Source organism: Drosophila arizonae, chromosome 2, assembly GCF_054131065.1.
Source record: "Drosophila arizonae isolate 15081-1271.41 chromosome 2, UAZ_ARI_1.0, whole genome shotgun sequence".
In the NCBI taxonomy this organism is placed as follows: Eukaryota; Metazoa; Arthropoda; class Insecta; order Diptera; family Drosophilidae; genus Drosophila; species Drosophila arizonae.
In genome coordinates this window covers 12,626,526-12,644,855 of record NC_142922.1, presented here as the reverse complement: position 1 = coordinate 12,644,855, position 18,330 = coordinate 12,626,526, and the positions used below count along the sequence as shown (strand labels likewise).

Sequence of the window (18,330 nt, the reverse complement as noted above, 5' to 3'; positions counted from 1 at the left end):
TTCGAGCCCTGACTTTGGCAATAAAGCAGAAATCCATATAAATAAATACATATTTGTTATATACAACAGCAACTAGGTTTTATGTCTTTATTGGCTAATTTTCGCTAATATGATGCTTAGGGCTGATTAGGCTAGCCCACAGTGTGAGCATGACACAGGCCCCACATGTACGACACTCTCTGGCAGTCGATAAGTGGACGAAAATAATAGATTAACCAGGTGGCATAAACAAGATTATGTGTGTGTGTGTGTTTGTGAATATATTTTGGATTTTGTACTTAATCATGATAGTGAGAAAATGGTATGTGCGATTATATAAGTTATTATTAGTGTATTACAGATAAAAGTCTCTAGAAGCCAATTCGCATGGCGAGAGCCAAGGCCAAGAGTGAGCTAATACTCAAAGCGCCAAGCACTGCCGCTCCATCATCCTTTTCCTCGGGCTCCTTGTCCAGCTGTTGATATCGGATGAAAGGTTATGATTAGTTGAATGAAATGCTTTAACTGCAGCGACAACTTACGGCTTCGAAGAGACGCTGCTTGAGCTCCTCGCAGCGCTCCTTCTGGTTGTTCACTGTCGTTGCGGCACGGCAAAGTGAGCCGGCCAAGCAATTGCGATCACAGCCGCTGGTCAACTGGGGCTCCGCCGAGGTGACCCTGAAGCGCCAATACTGCAACGGGAAATGAATAAGGAATATATATTTATTTTATATATGTATAGGAGTAGCTCCAGCAGCAACCAACCTTGCGCATCAGGTCTGGCTTGTCGGCAAAGTCGTCCAGCAATTTGTCAATGCCTGCGGGACTCAGATCTTCGGTGAACTCTTTGGCGAACTCGTACTCCAGGAACCAATTGGGCTGCTCAGCGGGCTTCTTGTTGGCTTCGTTCAAGTCGTAAATATAGGTGTGATGGTTGGTCACATCGTACGTGTCCGGATTCACAGTGTATACCCTGTAATTGGGATTCTTGTAGCTGAATGTGGTCAGGGCGCCGCCATTCCAGGACACCGCCGTAGCGTGACCTTGCTCCGAATAGTGCACATTCAGCTCATCCTTGTGGGAATGGCCATTGAAAATGCCACTGATTGTCTTGTGGAAGCGGGTGATACAGCGGTTATACTCCCGGGCCCACACCGACCAACAGGTGCCGTCGCCCGAGGGTATGTGGTTCAGCACATGGACGTGCTCACCGGCGGCCTCGGCGGCCAGCAAGGTGTCGTGGAACCACTGCAGCTGAGGTATCTTGCTATTGCCGCTGTGATACAGCCAGAAGTTGTCCGTGTAGCAATCATTGCCATTCAGCGCAATGATGCGGAAACCCTTCTCTGGCGAAACTGTATAATAGCCACCCTTCAATATGGTCTCCTTGGTGTCTGCCGGAAGCCACTTGGACCAGTCGTTGTACAAGTGCTCGTACAGCCACCTGGTGCTGATCTCATCCGGCACTCCTTCGGGGCTGAAGCTGTAGCCCAATGGAATGGAGATTTACTTATATAAGAAGAAGAAGAAGAAGGAATATTTATTTACTCACAGATTGAGTGGGTGAGGCTCATGATTGCCAATGCAAGGAAAGACGCGCGTCTCGGGAAACACTTTGATGAACTGATCCGTTACCTTGCTCAGCACTTCAGAGTTCTTCTTCACAGACGTTCCCCAGACCATGTGGTCAACGATGTCGCCAGTTTGATAGATATATTTGCAGTCCACAGTCTTGGCAGCATGATCCAGCGCCGACTCAAATGATCGCCAGGGCAAGTCGCAATCACGATAATCGCCCCAGAAGCCGGCAGCATCGCTGGTGCCCTCCGTGGTGCTCTTCTGCCGCTGACAGCACAGCGGCTCAGGACAGGCCGCCAGACTGCCCGGCTCATACAGCGGATCGTGGTGAATATCGCTGAATTGGCATATTTTGAAGTCGTTGGCACTGTGAGTGGGCGTGTCCGACTTGGGGCCGGTTGGTGCGGGAACTTTGCCGTCGACAGTCAAGGTCCAGTTGTAGGCTGGGTTGCTGCCCGTGTTGCAGAAACTGACCTCCATGAAGAGGGAGCAAAAGCTGTGTGAGTCCATCTCCGAGTTGTGCATTATGTACTCCACAGTTGGTAGATTGAAGTCGATCAGACCCTCGCACACCTCCTCCGTTTGCAGTTCCATGCGGCGGCACACGTCCATCGCAATCTTCTTCATAAGCACAGCGCTGTCTTTGCCATTCAACTCGCCGCCTTCTTCGCGCACGGATCGAATGAAAACGTTGATCACAGAGCGACACAGTGTGCAAACGACAAAGCTATCGCGTGTCTCTAAGTCGGGCAGATTCTTGGTAAATATATCCTTTTTGGTATGTGCCTTGGCCAGTTGTTGTGTTAGTTTTTGAAACGCTGGAGTTTCCACTCCGGTTTTCAAAAAAGTATAGTACTCTTGCTCCAAGCGCTGAGCCACATCATCGGAGATGGCCGAGAGCACTTTATCCTCCAAATCGAAGTCCACCGGGACTCCTGGCAGATGAACTGCCGTTGCAGCAATCAGACCACACAGTAACACAATCAACGACTTCATGGCATTCGCTGATCTACTAACAGACCGTCGCACCTGAACACCAATTTATAGGTTTTGAATGGCCACTAAGAGGGCCTTATCATCAGATAGCGAACCCATTCAGAGTTTTTACTCTGAACAGTTTGATAAGGATTAATCTATTCATTTTCAATAATGAAGCTAATAAGCGATTAGGTAGTTAGTCCAAGTAGACTAACTGCAGTTTTATTCTGTATCTAAAAGCAATTTAGAACAATAACGGGAGCCACTTAAACATTATATTATTTTATTTTTAGAGTACTTTGCAGTAAACAACTATTTGCAGACAAGAATGAATTCCATTCGAAAATTTATTATTGTTTCATAGGCATTCAAAATACATATATTTTTTGTGCGATAGAAGAACTTTTAAAAAAATCAGAAACGCGCCTAATTTCGATTGTTATTTTTTATGATATCGCTTGCCATTGTGAACATATAAATAATAAATCGATAACACATTCGAGTTATTCTCGACGAAAATTGCACGGATTTGATTAATACAACAAGAAAATTGGTCAAATTGGTCATTAATAAAATAAAAAAATGTATTCCATCTAAGCCATTAAAACCATTGAATATTTAAAATACCAAACATGCTCAGGCATTTGAAGCATTGTTGTGTGCGTGCATGACAACCCTGCTTTTAGGCAGCTGGCATCATAATTCTAAACAGCTGAGTTATTAGCCATTAAAACACGAGAGAAAAAAGACGGAAAGATTTTGTAAAAAGGCCAGTGTCTTTGGAAAAATTGCAGAAAATCGGAAAAACTAATAGATCAATTAAGGCGTTAAGAATATTTTGAATTGCTGCGCTGCGTGTGTGTTGTAACTGTGTGCGTGCATGTGAGGCGTGAGTAATTGTATGCGACAATAGCAAGCACAGGAGCCAGTGACGCCATTTTCTGTGCGAATTAGCAGAAAAAAATCTGAGCAGGTGGGGCAAAGCAGACGCAACGGCAACGCCGCGTGACCAATAACTGAGCAACGAAGGGAAGGGACGCATACATAGAGGCATTCAATGAGCAGTCTAATCAACTTTCTTAATCCGAAACTAAAGCCCTCTGTGGAATGCGATGCCATCTGCGAGGATGGCTACACAGCTGCGAATCTCATATCAGACAATGAGGAGCACATCGAGCGGGGGTTTATGTGCTTCGCTGTATGCAAGCCGCCCGTTGATATCGTCTTTGACTTTCCCAAGGCCATCGATCTGAAGGTAATTAAGCTATGGCCCAGCTCCGGAGCTTTGCGCTCCACGGGCTTCGAGGTGCATGGAAAATATGATGGCATTTGGGAGCGTGTCGCCTATGTGCGTGACCTTCCAAAGGGTATGGATTCGGTAACGTTTTGCTATCAAAGCGATTACAATTCGCGCAGCAGTGCCGCAGCCGCACAACAGCGCAGCGAAAAGGTATTCTTTTTCAAGACGGCCCACAAGATATTGGGCGCAACGAACAGCGTGAAGATTGTGATTCGAACTACTGAACGGTGTCCGCCTGTGCTGCGTAAAATACAAATGTGGGGACTGCCTGCCCGCAGTCTAGATAAGGCCGATCGCGAGCTAATGAAAACTATTTGGAGCGAGATAAGTGATCCGTATGGCCTCAGGGACCAAGCACAGCAGCAACAGGCAGGCCAGCGTTCGCCCTCGCGTCACATTCCGGAACTGCGCGATCAGTCGAGGCTGGAGATACCAGAAGAGTTTCTTGATTCTATAACCTGGGAATTAATGGTGCGTAGTTTGTATTGCTCTACAGTAGCTCTAACTCACGTTCTCGTTGTCTTCCCCTCTCTTTCTCGGGTTTTCTTTTTTGTAGATATTTCCCACGGTGTTGCCATCGGGTAAAGTGGTCGACCAATCCACCATTGATAAGCACTCGGAAGAGGAGGCCAAGTGGGGTCGCCTGCCTTCCGATCCGTTCACGGGACTAGAATATACCTCACAACGCAAAGCAATATTAAACCTGGCGCTCAAGGCGCGTATCGAAAAGTTTCTAATGGAGCACTCGGAGCACTTCAAGTCCGCGCCACGCTCGCTGGGCAGCTCGCGTATGCGTCGCCGCCATGCCTCTCAGTTTGCTAGCCACATGTGCCTGCCGGGCAGCATGAGCGTCGGCACCTACTCCTCATTGAGTAGCGGTTACAAGCACCAGCAACGCAAGACCAAGTCAACAGTCACTGCCACAGCCACATCGGCATTCTCAGGTTCCCTTTCCCCAACATCGCCCCCCGCTGCTAAGCGCGCGCGGCACAGCTACTCTGCGTATACAGTTAGCTCCACCGTCACCGCCAGCAGCGCCGATCAATCGCCGACGACCTCATCTGCCACAGGCACAACGTCTTCCATTGACCAGGCCATACAGCAGGCTCTGCAGAAGATCACCCGCTTCACCCAAGTGGTGCCCCCACAGCCTATGCAGCCGACTAGCTGTATCAACTGCCGCAGCAGTCAGTTTGCCTACGAGATTCGCACCTGTCGGCACCTGGTTTGCCGCGAGTGCCTCGTCATCCTATCGGCGTCGCAGAAGTGTGTGTGCAAGGTGTCTTTCCAAGGCGTTGACGTGGAGCGCTATCACAAGCTGCCGTAGTCGTGCCTATCCATACAGCATAGTCTCGTATTCTAGTGCTTCAATATAATTAGGTTCGTGTATAGGATTTTTTGTTGCCAATCTTCAATCTTCAAATACCAGCGAAGCGGCGCTATTGGGCGTTCTGGCTTTACTTATAATTTAATCTAATTTAATTTTTTCTTCATTTTAAATTGTGTCTTCTATTTTTTGATTATTCAGTTCGTAAGTTCGTAAAAATAGGTCGTAGAATAATTTATATCATATCAGCGTCGATTTTAGCAAGTGCTGAGATTTTTATTCAAAGCCAAATTACACTTGGAATGGCGGATTGGATGGATGGATGCTCATTCCCAATTATCAGTATCAGGTCACACTTAGTCGGCAATGCGATTAAACTTACATTATATAGTATATGTATAATCATAGAGCAGATAAAGCGCGCATAATTTTTGTAGACTTTATACAACCCATAATTGGATGGACGAGATCAAGCGCGAAGTTTATATATTCATAACGTAATAAAGTTAAAAAACAAAAAAAATATTGCCTTTTACTAACTATATTTAACTTGCTAGTAGAAAGCTTGTATCGGGGGCTCTAGGCAACTGTTATACAGATAAAGTTGAAAGATTTGAATTTTATGACAATGACACAACTGCATATGCATGTATGTGTGTGAGCTAAACAGCTCAACAAATCGATTGTCTGGCAACGCTACCTAAAAATCAGACGTAATAAAATAAATGCATTTGAATGGATGAAAATATTGATGTTACGCCACAGCCAAGACGTCGTTTGGGATTAAGATTAGTTAGAAAAGCCAATTCGACGCCTGGACTTCGTCAACAAATAAAACAACCGGCTGCAACACCACAATCCACTGACAATAAAGAAAAGTCCTCTGATGCTATTGAAACTCCACGTGCGCTGCCGCTGCAGCTGAAGGCAAACTCAACCATTTGTCGACGTCCTGGCTTGGCACGCAAGCGCAAAGATCTGACTAAGAAGAGACTGGAATTCGCCGTTGCTGAGAAGCCTGTGGAGAGGCCTAAGACACCGGAGCAGGAACCGCCTGCAGAAACCACAAAACCCCAGCTTAACACCTGGAGAGAGCGTCAAATTATTGAACTGGAAGCCGACATAGATACATGGAGAAATGGCTTCATTGCTGCAATGGATGATCTACAGAAGTTGGTGGAGCCTAGAGTTACCAAACAAACGTTGCTCGCTCAATTAGGCATACCTCTAGAAATGCTTAAATACTTGGATGAAGACTGACTGATACACCAAATTACATACAATTAGTATTAAAATGTATTTCGGTAAACAAAACAAAACGAAAATCGTGTGTCTAATATTTATGCGGGCGCACAGGCTTTTCAGGATCGAAGAGTTTGGGATCTTGCAGGAAATCCAAATCTTTGTGGTAGGCCGGCATTAGCAGGCAGCGCTGGGCGCGTACTATCGCCTTCTCCACGTCCTCCTGTTTCTGCTTGCATAACCCGGTTATGTGGCGGCCGTAAATGCGACCCGTGTAGGGCGATTGGAACTGGGACAACAGCTTCACGTTCTTGTAGTGCGGCGTTATGTTGTGCTTGCACAATATGCACAGCTGTGGGTCCTTTTCAAAGGGATTTGGTATGTCAATGGGTTCGTCGGCATTTTTGGTTGTCAATGTGTTTTCCTTCTCACTCACAGCAGGCGCATTGGCGAACGAGCGAGGTAATAGTTGTTGCGTGCCTCTTAAACTGGCAGCATTCACTAAGGGTAAGACACAGTTATAAATATGCTTTTAGTTTATTAGATTATCATTTACCATTTCGAGCGATAAGTCTTGTTAATTTAAACATCTTTAATATTTTCGCTTTCGGTTAATAGGGCTGCGAGGCACACCAGGTAGCAATATAAGAATGTTGCCAGTAGATATATTTCAGCAGCTGTTTGCACATATGCCACCAGCCCTGGTAGCTGCAACTCAACCATCTGGCAGCCCTTGGCGGTTTATTTAAATGTTTCAAAATTGAATATATAATCGAAGTGCAAAGACTTTTAGTTATTTTTATAGTATAGATATATGAGTAGATATGCATGGTCCCAAATAAAACAACTCGGTTTATACTTTTTTCACTATTTTTTATTTACTTCCAATCCAATCAATCCCAATCCGTTTCTGGCATTACATCTGAAGAATAAGTGAACTTTCTCGGCTTAGGTTGAATTATATCATCAACAAATACCGCATTTTTTATGGTAGTTTTAGCTGTTACTGCTGTGGTCGTCTCTTGAATAATAGCCCTAGTAGTACTTTCAACTGCAAAAGTGTTTGCCAGAGTAAGTGGAATTTCAGTTGAATTACTTTCAGATGTTTCGGTTGTGGATGTAACTGCGAGAATTGTAGTTGTGTCTGGTTTATCAGTTGTAGTGTCCAGCTGAGATGTTTTTGATGGCGATTCAGTTGTGGATATAAATTTGGTTGTGTCTGGCAAATCGATTGACGTCTCGGTTCCAGAAGATGTAAATATAGGCAGAGAAGTCGTTTCATCTGGTGATTCGTTTGAAGTCACTGTCTGGGAGTATGTAGTTCCATCAGTTGTGGATATAGCTAAATTCGTAGTATCTGGTAAATCGGTTGTGGTTGTTGATTCGGTTGTGTATTGCATTGTAGTACTAGCAATGTTTGTCGTAGATTCTGTTTCAGCTGACGTTGATGTTTGCGGTTCTTGAGTTGTGGAAATGGAAACATCGGTTGTTGACTGGGACAATGTTGTTGGCAACGCCCAGTTTATATTGGTGGTGACATCAATCGTTGGTGTTGTTTCTGTGGTCAACTGATGAAATAGACTTTTTAGGTTTTCCATTTCGGTTGTCGCTTCTGGCTGGGTTGATGTTGGTTCTGTAGTAAAATCATTTTCAGCGGTCGTATCCATGAAGGATGTAGAGCTTGTTTCGGTTATTGATTCAGACTCAGGTGCTAGTGAGCTTGTTGTAATGGTAGCTTCAGCCGTTGGCTCTGTTATCGAGCTATTTGAATAGTCCTCTTCGGGGCTCGTATCTTCGGTATTGATATAGTAATAAGATGTGGTTGCTTCGAAGCCTGGCGTTGTTCCAATTATAGCTAGCAATGATGTGGACATCTCGGGAATTTCCGTGGTGCTCGTGGATTGTTCAGTTGTAGAATAATTTGGTATATCACTAATTACTTCAATATCCTCTTCAGCATTCCCCCAATCGAAATCATTGGTGGGCGTTTGAGTTGTGGGCTTTGGCACTGCCGGTAATAATAATGCTGGAGGGATCTGCAATATATTTGTCGTGTTTGTTGGCCTATACGGCACATACTTCTTCACATTATACGGCTTGTGAATGCTGACGTAATATTTTGACAATGTAACTAGGTCCTCGCGGCTGGCAATGGTATTTGGAAGAGTTCCTGTGTTTTCAGCAATTACAACTTTTCCAGCAATAATAGGGATTAAAAGTAAAACTGGCAGAACAACTAGCAACACATTCATATTGATGTGTTTGTAAGGGAGCTACGCGGTTGACTAATTACCTCAGCAATCTGTTGGTAAGATGAAATCTTTATCTGCCTACCTGACCTACCCAGCAGCACCTCTCCCTTACCTGTTTTAATGACTGTTGAGGGATGGTCAAAGTAATTATGGTGCGAAGGGACGGTTGCAAAAAAACAGGAAATTCAAATATTATTTTTGCCGCCAGGGCTGCATTACTTATTTGTAGTTGGCAACTATACCGAATATTGCCTTTGGTCACACTGTTGCCGGCCAGCTGTTTGCTTGATTTCGAAGAAGAAGAGCGGCGTGCATCGTATTCCGCGTTTTCTGTTGAAAATATTTATATTTTAATAAATACCAAGTATAACCCATTGCAAATACGCTCCATTCAGCTTTAAATTAATATACAATATATTTATAATTGAGGTAAGCAGCTGGAACCTCTAGTTGTGGTCATTCGGCGATGCCGGCTTAGCTGAGTAAACGTTTGGCAAAATTTTCATTAGGGTGACCCATGTTTTTATTGCAACAATTTTAGAATCCCATTAGAGTGGATACAAAATGTTATTAAGTATTTAAATAAATTTGTATGAAAATTGCAGAATGGATTCTGATTTGTATGATGAGTTTGGAAACTATATAGGACCAGATTTGGACAGCGATGATGATGATGACCAAAGTATTTATGGTCAGCCCGATGTGCAAGATGATCAAGATGTAAGTACATAAGAGACCTAAATTATTCCATTGGTTATACACAAAAAACTTTTTGCAGGAGGATGCCATGGATGAGGATGAAGCGGAGCCACAAGATGATGAAGATAAAGAAGTAACAGCAGTTGTGCTACATGAGGATAAACGCTATTACCCATCGGCCGTTGAGGTGTATGGGCCGGACGTGGAGACGATTGTGCAGGAGGAGGACGCACAACCGTTGGACAAGCCGCTCATAGAGCCCGTGAAGAAGTTGAAATTCCAGATTAAGGAACAGGATCTTCCCGAAACTACTTATGATATGGAATTCATGGCAGACCTCATGGACACGCCACCCTTGATTCGAAACGTTGCACTAATCGGTCACTTGCACCATGGCAAGACCACATTTGTGGACTGTCTAATACGTCAGACGCATCCGCAGTTTGAGAACATGGAGGAGCGCTCGCTGCGCTACACCGACACACTATTCACGGAACAGGAGCGCGGTTGCAGCATCAAGGCTACACCGGTTACGCTTGTGTTGCAGGATGTCAAGCAGAAGAGCTACTTGCTAAACATCTTTGACACGCCCGGTCATGTGAATTTCTCGGATGAGGCAACCGCTGCTATGCGCATGAGCGACGGCGTGGTGCTCTTTATTGATGCGTCCGAAGGAGTCATGCTGAACACCGAACGTCTGCTCAAGCATGCTGTGCAGGAGCGGCTAGCGATCACTGTTTGCATCAACAAGGTGAGTTAATTGATTTTATATGCATGCTAATTTATAGCTGTTAACTTAATTCCCATTTAAGATCGATCGCTTAATTTTGGAGCTCAAGCTGCCGCCTCAAGACGCTTACTTCAAGCTAAAGCACATTGTCGAGGAAGTCAACAGCTTGTTGAGGTTTGAGAGTAGACATTTTCATATGGAGAACCCTTTTTAATGACAAATTCTTTCTTTTATATCTAACAGCACCTACGGCAGTGCGGATGATAATCTGATGGTTTCGCCTGTGCTAGGCAACGTTTGCTTTGCGAGCTCTTTATACGGTTTTTGTTTTACCCTAAAGTCCTTTGCCAAGCTCTATGCGGATACGTATGAAGGCGTGAATTACAATGAATTTGCCAAACGGCTATGGGGCGACATGTACTTCCATAGCAAGTCGTAAGTTTGGATTTGAATGGTGTCCAAGTGTTGATCAAATAATCCTTAAATCCCTCAACAGGCGAAAGTTTACCAAGAAGCCGCCACACAACTCGGCACAGCGCAGTTTTGTGGAGTTCATACTGGAGCCCATGTATAAATTGATTGCGCAAGTGGTGGGCGACGTGGACACTACGCTGTCGGACACCTTGGCAGAGCTGCACGTGCGCGTCTCGAAGGATGAGATGAAATCCAACATACGGCCTTTGCTGCGCGTGGTGTGCAATCGATTCATGGGCGACTGCAGCGGCTTTGTGGATATGTGCGTGGAGCACATTAAGTCACCGCTGGAGAATGCCAAGCGTAAAGTGGATCACATATACACTGGCCCAAAAGAGGGCGATATTTACCGTGACATGATATCGTGCAATCAGTACGGCACCCTGATGGTCCACAGCTCGAAGATGTACCCCAACGACGACTGCACTTTCTTCCAGGTGCTGGCTCGGATTGTGTCCGGTACACTGCATGCTGGGCAAGAGGTGCGCGTGCTGGGCGAGAATTATACACTGCAGGACGAGGAAGATTCCCGGATTCTTCAAGTCGGTAGATTGTGGGTCTATGAGGCGCGCTACAAAGTGGAATTGAATCGTGTGCCCTCGGGCAACTGGGTGCTCATCGAAGGCATTGACCAGTGCATAGTGAAAACATCCAGCATTGTGGACATCAATGTGCCCGAGGATCTTTACATATTCCGGCCGCTCAAGTTCAACACCCAAAGCATCATTAAGATAGCTGTGGAGCCGGTGAATCCCTCAGAGCTGCCAAAAATGTTGGACGGTTTGCGTAAAGTGAACAAATCGTATCCTCTGCTCTCCACCCGTGTCGAGGAGTCAGGCGAACACGTTATCCTGGGCACTGGCGAGCTGTACTTGGACTGCGTGATGCATGATCTGCGCAAGATGTACTCGGAAATCGATATCAAGGTGGCCGATCCGGTAGTGGCATTCTGTGAGACCGTTGTGGAGACCAGCTCATTGAAGTGTTTCGCCGAGACACCAAATAAGAAGAACAAGATAACCATGATATCGGAGCCGTTGGAGAAGGGCTTGGCCGAGGACATCGAGAACGAGACTGTCTGCATCAATTGGAATAAGAAGCGCATCGGAGAGTTCTTTCAGGTCAACTATGATTGGGATTTGCTGGCAGCCCGTTCCATTTGGGCTTTTGGGCCGGATAGTACTGGACCCAACATTCTGGTGGATGATACGCTGCCCTCCGAGGTCGATAAAAATTTACTGACTGCGGTCAAGGACTCCATAGTGCAGGGCTTTCAATGGGGCACACGCGAGGGGCCGCTCTGCGAGGAGCCCATACGCAATGTTAAGTTCAAAATTCTGGACGCCGTCATAGCCAATGAGGCACTGCATCGTGGTGGCGGCCAAATCATTCCCACAGCCCGTCGTGTCGCCTACTCAGCTTTCCTCATGGCCACGCCCCGTTTGATGGAGCCCTATCTGTTTGTCGAGGTGCAGGCACCTGCAGATTGCGTCTCAGCGGTCTACACTGTCCTGGCGCGTCGCCGGTAAGTTTGTTAAGATATAGACTTGCTTGACGTATATTCATTCATTCCATGCTTGCAGAGGTCATGTAACACAAGATGCGCCAGTCTCGGGTTCTCCTATCTACACAATCAAAGCATTTATACCCGCCATTGACTCGTTTGGATTTGAGACAGATCTGCGAACGCATACCCAAGGCCAGGCCTTCTGCCTGTCTGTATTCCATCATTGGCAAATCGTGCCAGGCGATCCGCTAGACAAGAGTATTGTCATCCGCCCGCTGGAGCCACAGCAAGCCTCTCATTTGGCTCGTGAGTTCATGATCAAGACACGCCGACGCAAGGGTCTCTCCGAGGATGTGTCCATCAACAAGTTCTTCGACGATCCCATGTTGTTGGAGCTGGCGCGACAGGATGTGCTACTCAACTATCCACTATAATTTATAGTCTATAACTATCCAATAAAATACTGCATTTTCGATCGGGAACAGATCCTTGAACAGCTCTTAGCAGTAACTTCGAAATGAAAATGCATTCGTCATAAAGAAAATGAAATACTATGTTTACTGTTTATTAACTTTCATTACTTGTGTCTACACAACTGTAAACCTAGTTAAATAGATAGATAGTTCAGCAGATAACAAGTAATACTCGATTATTTCGAGTACTTGCTTAGGCAGCGCCGTTCTGCAGTGCTTCTGACTCGTAGGCCTCCTGCTCGGCCTGCTCGTCGTCGAATTCGACATCGTCGTCGGCGGTTGCTTCCTGGAAGGAGTGGAAGAGAATGCGATTATAGGCAAATGAAATTAATAAGCTCAAGCTGAGTGTCTCCCACCTGGTACTGCTGATACTCGGATATCAGATCGTTCATGTTGCTCTCCGCCTCGGTGAACTCCATTTCGTCCATGCCCTCGCCGGTGTACCAATGCAGGAAGGCCTTGCGCCGGAACATGGCCGTAAACTGCTCGGAGATGCGCTTGAATATCTCCTGAATGGCCGTCGTATTGCCAATGAATGTGGCCGACATCTTGAGACCGCGCGGCGGAATGTCACAGACGGCCACCTTCACATTGTTGGGTATCCATTCGACAAAGTAGCTGCTGTTCTTGCTCTGCACGTTGAACATTTGTGTGTCCACCTCCTTCATGGACATGGGGCCTGTTAATTATTAAGAGTGCAGCGTAAAAATACTTGAACTCTGCTTCTGGTGGCAGCATTTTTTCCGCTTTCTTTCACATCAAAAGCCAAGATGGCTTTGATGCGTCAAGTAAATCCCCAAATCCCTGAATATGAAATACTAAACGGCTTCTAAGCCCTGACAGCGCACTTGGCCACCTGGGCTATGCTTGTACTGCTCCTACCGCTCCTGCTGCTTCTGCTGCTGCTACTTCTGCTTCAGCTTCTGCTTGTGTCGATGCCGGCGCTCTTAGGCGTAAGTCTAGTGGGTGCGCCGGAGACGGGGCCTGCAGGTGGTGGACACCAACAGAAGCAGTCCCATGAGGCAACTAAAAAAGCTGTTTAAATTCTTGTTGCTTTTTTTTTCCTGCGCTTCCCTGTTTAGTTTTTTTATTTTATATATTTTAGCTGGCGCTCATTTTTGTGATTAATTATTTTGTAAGCGCGGACAAACGGAGGAGGGAACGTGGAGCAGCAAGTTGGGCGACAGGCACTGCCGCTGCAGCCTTAAGTCACGTTCAGCATGATTAGTTAAGGCCCAAAAGCCGTGTCAGGCGGCGGTCGCGGCACTGGGACTGCGCCGGCGACTGAGATGGGGATTGGGATTGGGATTGGGACTAGAGCCGAGACTCGCAATTCCCCAATGGATCTTGAAAGTAAATTTCTAATTACGCGCGTTTTGCGAGTCATCAGTCAAAGGCAAAGTGCGTGCGGGCGGGGGCGGAGGCGTTGGCGGGGTCGTTCGAGTGTTCGGCTGTTGGGCACACAAGGAATAACAAATGAAATATTATGCGGCATACTTTCGGGCGCCGCAGCGCAGCAGTTTATTAATTTAAAAATTAGCGCGAAAAAATGCGGCCCCCTGCCACGAGAAGCAGGAAGCGGGAAGCGGGAAGCGGCAAGCGGGACAGGCAGCAGGACAAGGGCGACAAACAAATTTGCGCTACGTGCGCGCTGACGGATTGCAGCCTTTTTAGCCGCCTGTCGACGTGCATTAATCATTTTTAGTGGCACCCATAAGTAGGCTTTGCGTTTGCTAATAAAATTGTCGTCGGCGCGTCGCGTCGCGCCGCAGCGGCGTGACTACGTGACTACGGCTGAGGCCTACGCAGCGGACAGGTGCGCCAACCGCTGCCCATGACAAAGCGACTAAGTTGGACGGCCCTAAGCTGCGTTGGCTGCGGAATGGACGTTTAAGCCTAAACCACACGCACACGCACACGCACACACACACGCACACACACACACACACACACACAAACACAGAGAGAGTTGGCCATATCCGCGTTTGTTGCTTGTTGTTAAAACACTATTTTTCTCTGTCGGAATGTGGGCGCGGCCCGCCCTTCACGTGAGACCCGTCAAAGAGCACGTGGGGCCGCCCTGTCGAGTCATGTCAACGACACCCAAAAGTCAACCCCATAATCGTGTCCATTTATCAGGGCAAAAGGTTGGAGCACTCACCACGGAAGATGCAGGCGACGGTTAGGTAACGTCCATGCCTGGGATCGCAGGCGGTCATCATGTTCTTGGCATCGAACATCTGCTGGGTGAGCTCGGCGACAGTGAGGGCGCGATATTGCTGCGAGCCCTTGGCCGTCAGCGGCGCAAAGCCGGGCATGAAGAAGTGGAGGCGCGGGAAGGGCACCATGTTCACTGCCAGCTTGCGCAGATCAGCATTCAGCTGGCCTGGGAAGCGCAGGCAGGTCGTCACGCCGGACATTGTGATCTAGGGGCGAAAGGGATGCCAATTAGAAACTGTCTAGCTAAATATAAATAATATAGAGGCATCATTTGTTGTTCCTGAAATCTGGCTGTGAGTCGTCGTCGTCCTCATCCGTTGCTAGTTACTTACAGACACCAAGTGATTGAGATCCGAGTAGGTGGGTGCGCCCAGGCGTAAGGTCTGATAGCAAATGTCATACAAGGCCTCGTTGTCAATGCAGAACGTCTCATCAGTGTTGACGCACAGCTCGTGCACCGAGAGAGTCGCATTATATGGCTCAACGACCACCTCCGACACCTGGATGGCAACAACAACGTGGACAACGGACATGTTGTGTGGGCGCAGGGAAACAGGGTGTGGATGGATTGACCGAACACAAAACCGAACAAACACATTAGTTAATCTGTTGGTGGGAATTCACTTACGGAAACCAGATGATTCAGATCGCCATAAGTGGGCGACGAGAGCTTCAGCGTGCGGAAGCAGATGTCATAAAGCGCCTCGTTGTCAATGCAGAACGTCTCATCCGTATTCTCCACCAGCTGGTGTATGGAGAGCGTCGCATTGTACGGCTCCACGACGGTATCGGACACCTACGTAAGTGACAAGAGCGAACAACGGCAAACGGCAAACGGCAAACGGCAAACGGCAGCAGAAACGGCGCAGGTAAACGACGCATGCAAGAAAATAAGGAAAGCAAATACATATATTAATTGCAAGAGTTAATCATAATTTAATTAGATGAATGAATTTGTTTATATACTAAATAACTAAAAAAAAAAAAAAAATAATAATAATAATAATAATAATGGTAATGAGTCAATAGTCCCTAATAGATTAGGCAAATAAGGAGTTACCTATTTAGCGGAAGTTTAAATAAACTGAATTAAAATGTATCTTGCTAAATAATTTTAGTGTGTTTTTAGGTTATCAAAAAAATTTGATATATTATTATATATGTATATTTGAGATTCTTAGAGAGCAATTAATTACATATTTTAATTACTAATTAAATTGATTAGAAATAAATATATATTTATATACCCTATGATGCATTGAGTATACTAATACATTAGAATCCGGCTATAACGACTCCACTTATAGCGTCCGTACGGTACGACGAAAATTCTGGTCCCCAGACAAACTTTTATGAGCAAACTTATATGGTTAAAGCATCTTCCGGGTACGGTATACATTATAGCGGGATTCTATTGTATATAGCATCGTAATACATATATCATCCTCGACATTCTGTGCTGATCAAAGTTGAATCTAATTGAAATTCTTATTAAAAACAAATGCAATTCTCAAAAACATTAAATTTATATACATATTTATTTCGATATTAAGAAACTTTTTCTAATCATTTTCATTGAGTGGCTGAGTTAGCTTTGAGCTCCATCAGTTTATTGGTTATCCTGTACATCAATTAGACAGCTAAATTGCAGCTTTAATCTTCAAACAGTGCCTGCTATTTATGGACTTTGAGTAACTTAATTAAGCTGCAGTGTCAACAGAAAATGCATAAGTTTCGTTCGGTCTCTCGAATGCAGAAATTAGAGATTGCATTCGATTCTCTGAAATGTGCATCGAGTGAAGTACATGAAAATTGCATTTCAGACGATAACTAAATGGAAATGGATGGGGAAAACGTGCTGCCCCTCAAGGATATGCACCTGCTGCAGTCCCCAGCCAAGTGTTGCCAACCTGACGGGCATACAAGCCAGCATATGTTGCATAAATGTACTTGCTTATTGCATGCAACACTTCACGCATGTGTTCGAGTGTGTGTGTGTGTGTATGTGTGTGTGCAGCAACTGAAAATTATGTGTAATACTTTGCCCAGGCCTATTATATTTGCACTGGCAAGATGCATTGCACTGCCTGTCTCCAGCCAGCCAGCCAATTGCTGTTTGTACAATGCAAAATGTTTGCCCATAAATCCTAGCAATTATTTAATGGCGCCGACACAGAGCAATAACGAACGCTCACCTGGACTACAGATACTGCATGAATCTAATTATAATGAGTTATGCATGGCCCCAACTTTCGTTACTGCACTTGCATTGGCTGTACTGCTCTAGCTAAATATTTGCTATGCTCGAAATCTGAAAAGGATTTGACATCTGGATGCTGCAGCTCTGCTGTGCATAGAATTAATTAGAGACCATTAACTGGTTTTATATATGAATCGCTTTTGATTTCACTTTAAAGTTGATATAAACCGAAAAAAATATAATAATAATAATAATTGACTATTAAAATCTGCGAGTAATCGCTGAAATTTGATACACGCATTAAGTGACAGGCGCGTGGCAGCTCCTGGCCACAACAAAATGGCCGCCAATGCCAAAACATTGCGGTAATTCGCCCAGGCCAAGAGCACATAAATATCAAATGCCAGCGAGGGGCGAGAGGGGAGGGCTTAGCTTAGAGGCTGTGCCTGTGCCTGGGCCTGGGCCTGGGCAACTGGCCGAAAGGCCCGAACTGACCCAATCCCAATGCAAAGTGCGACTTTGTAGTTTGTTCTTTGCTGCTCAAGCATGACGGCAATAAATTAAACAGAACAGAGAATGTATGTGCCATTTAATCTGCATATGGACTCAGAGCGAGTGCTCAAATAAAAATGTCCAGAGTAGGATATATGTATATATGTACATTTATATTGGTTTAAGCAGTTTGTCGAATGCTAATTTCACGCATCAATAAGCCTTTTCTGCTCGCCTTTAAAATTCCGTGTCAAGTTGGAGGCAATTCAGCAGTCGTAAAAATGAAGAGATTGCATCTGAAGTTCGGTTAAATGAATGACATTATAATGATTTTTTATTGTTTGTAGCTGCCTTTAAATTTATTTCATATACTTGTATTGCTGAGCTTTAAATGCGATAAATGATGTATAATTATATATAATGTATGTATATTTCAAAGACAAAAATTGAAAATCGTACTGTGATAACCCAAAGTCTTCTTAATTGTGAGAAATGGAACTAACTATGATGATTGCCATGCAGTAATCGTAGACTAACCGAATAATAAATGATAAAAAGCTAATGCTGAGCTCTAGGAGTTAAGATTTAATTAAAAAAAAAAAAAACAATCATATAAATTTCATTTAAATAAAATATTATATTTTAGTCAAGAAAAAAAAGAGTTAGTTTTCGCTTTAAAGTTGTAGTTGGCTAGACACTTTAGATAATGAGATATTGAACAAATTTAATTGAAAATATAAACTACATAAAAATCTCATTCACTAAATAAACTTTAATTTGTTTTTATAAATTTCAATGTAAAATAAAAAATTAATTAGTTTGATAATACGAAGGGAATTCATAAAAAAATACCCCGATGAATATGTGCTGTTGACGGTG

The 18,330-nt window shown here is 45.0% G+C and overlaps 7 protein-coding genes across 8 annotated transcripts in view; 3 read left to right on the top strand and 4 right to left on the bottom strand.

Moving 5' to 3' along the window:
- Nucleotides 1–73: 73 nt before the first annotated feature.
- Nucleotides 74–2,590, bottom strand: LOC108609096 (sphingomyelin phosphodiesterase). The gene is made up of 4 exons (XM_018000788.2): nucleotides 1,532–2,590; nucleotides 745–1,462; nucleotides 522–671; nucleotides 74–455 (listed from the first exon to the last, which is right to left on the bottom strand). Exons 1-4 carry the CDS (start codon nucleotides 2,551–2,553, stop codon nucleotides 351–353), a joined length of 1,995 nt encoding a protein of 664 aa, XP_017856277.1. The 5' UTR covers nucleotides 2,554–2,590; the 3' UTR covers nucleotides 74–350.
- Nucleotides 2,591–3,187: 597 nt separating this feature from the next.
- LOC108609083 (RING finger protein 37) lies at nucleotides 3,188–5,685 on the top strand. The gene is made up of 2 exons (XM_018000773.2): nucleotides 3,188–4,306; nucleotides 4,392–5,685. Exons 1-2 carry the CDS (start codon nucleotides 3,593–3,595, stop codon nucleotides 5,160–5,162), a joined length of 1,485 nt encoding a protein of 494 aa, XP_017856262.1. The 5' UTR covers nucleotides 3,188–3,592; the 3' UTR covers nucleotides 5,163–5,685.
- Nucleotides 5,686–5,757: 72 nt separating this feature from the next.
- On the top strand, nucleotides 5,758–6,487 carry LOC108609230 (uncharacterized). Its single transcript, XM_018000974.2, has one exon. The coding sequence runs from the start codon at nucleotides 5,898–5,900 to the stop codon at nucleotides 6,420–6,422; it is 525 nt and encodes a 174-aa protein (XP_017856463.1). The 5' UTR covers nucleotides 5,758–5,897; the 3' UTR covers nucleotides 6,423–6,487.
- Nucleotides 6,441–7,119, bottom strand: mRpS18C (mitochondrial ribosomal protein S18C). The gene is made up of 2 exons (XM_089462922.1): nucleotides 6,961–7,119; nucleotides 6,441–6,905 (listed from the first exon to the last, which is right to left on the bottom strand). The coding sequence occupies exons 1-2, from the start codon at nucleotides 6,992–6,994 to the stop codon at nucleotides 6,496–6,498; spliced, it is 444 nt and encodes a 147-aa protein (XP_089319048.1). The 5' UTR covers nucleotides 6,995–7,119; the 3' UTR covers nucleotides 6,441–6,495.
- A 137-nt stretch (nucleotides 7,120–7,256) lies between these two features.
- LOC108619477 (uncharacterized) lies at nucleotides 7,257–8,714 on the bottom strand. Its single transcript, XM_089462921.1, has one exon. It carries the CDS (start codon nucleotides 8,654–8,656, stop codon nucleotides 7,298–7,300), a length of 1,359 nt encoding a protein of 452 aa, XP_089319047.1. The 5' UTR covers nucleotides 8,657–8,714; the 3' UTR covers nucleotides 7,257–7,297.
- A 210-nt stretch (nucleotides 8,715–8,924) lies between these two features.
- LOC108608707 (116 kDa U5 small nuclear ribonucleoprotein component) lies at nucleotides 8,925–12,615 on the top strand. The gene is made up of 7 exons (XM_018000225.2): nucleotides 8,925–9,085; nucleotides 9,262–9,376; nucleotides 9,435–10,106; nucleotides 10,168–10,259; nucleotides 10,329–10,520; nucleotides 10,582–12,084; nucleotides 12,143–12,615. The coding sequence occupies exons 2-7, from the start codon at nucleotides 9,263–9,265 to the stop codon at nucleotides 12,498–12,500; spliced, it is 2,931 nt and encodes a 976-aa protein (XP_017855714.1). The 5' UTR covers nucleotides 8,925–9,085; nucleotide 9,262; the 3' UTR covers nucleotides 12,501–12,615.
- betaTub97EF (beta-Tubulin at 97EF) overlaps nucleotides 12,602–18,330 on the bottom strand; it is a 29,384-nt gene continuing 23,655 nt past the window's right edge. The window contains exons 4-7 of one of the 2 annotated variants that reach the window (XM_018000226.2): nucleotides 15,388–15,555; nucleotides 14,701–14,965; nucleotides 12,896–13,218; nucleotides 12,602–12,825 (exon numbers count right to left, since the gene is read on the bottom strand). In XM_018000226.2, coding sequence (XP_017855715.1) covers nucleotides 12,733–12,825; nucleotides 12,896–13,218; nucleotides 14,701–14,965; nucleotides 15,388–15,555 — 849 coding nt within the window. In that variant the 3' untranslated portion in view covers nucleotides 12,602–12,732. Of the gene's footprint in view, nucleotides 12,826–12,895; nucleotides 13,219–14,700; nucleotides 14,966–15,091; nucleotides 15,260–15,387; nucleotides 15,556–18,330 lie in introns of both variants that reach the window. The other variant, XM_018000227.2, reaches the window with a different exon arrangement.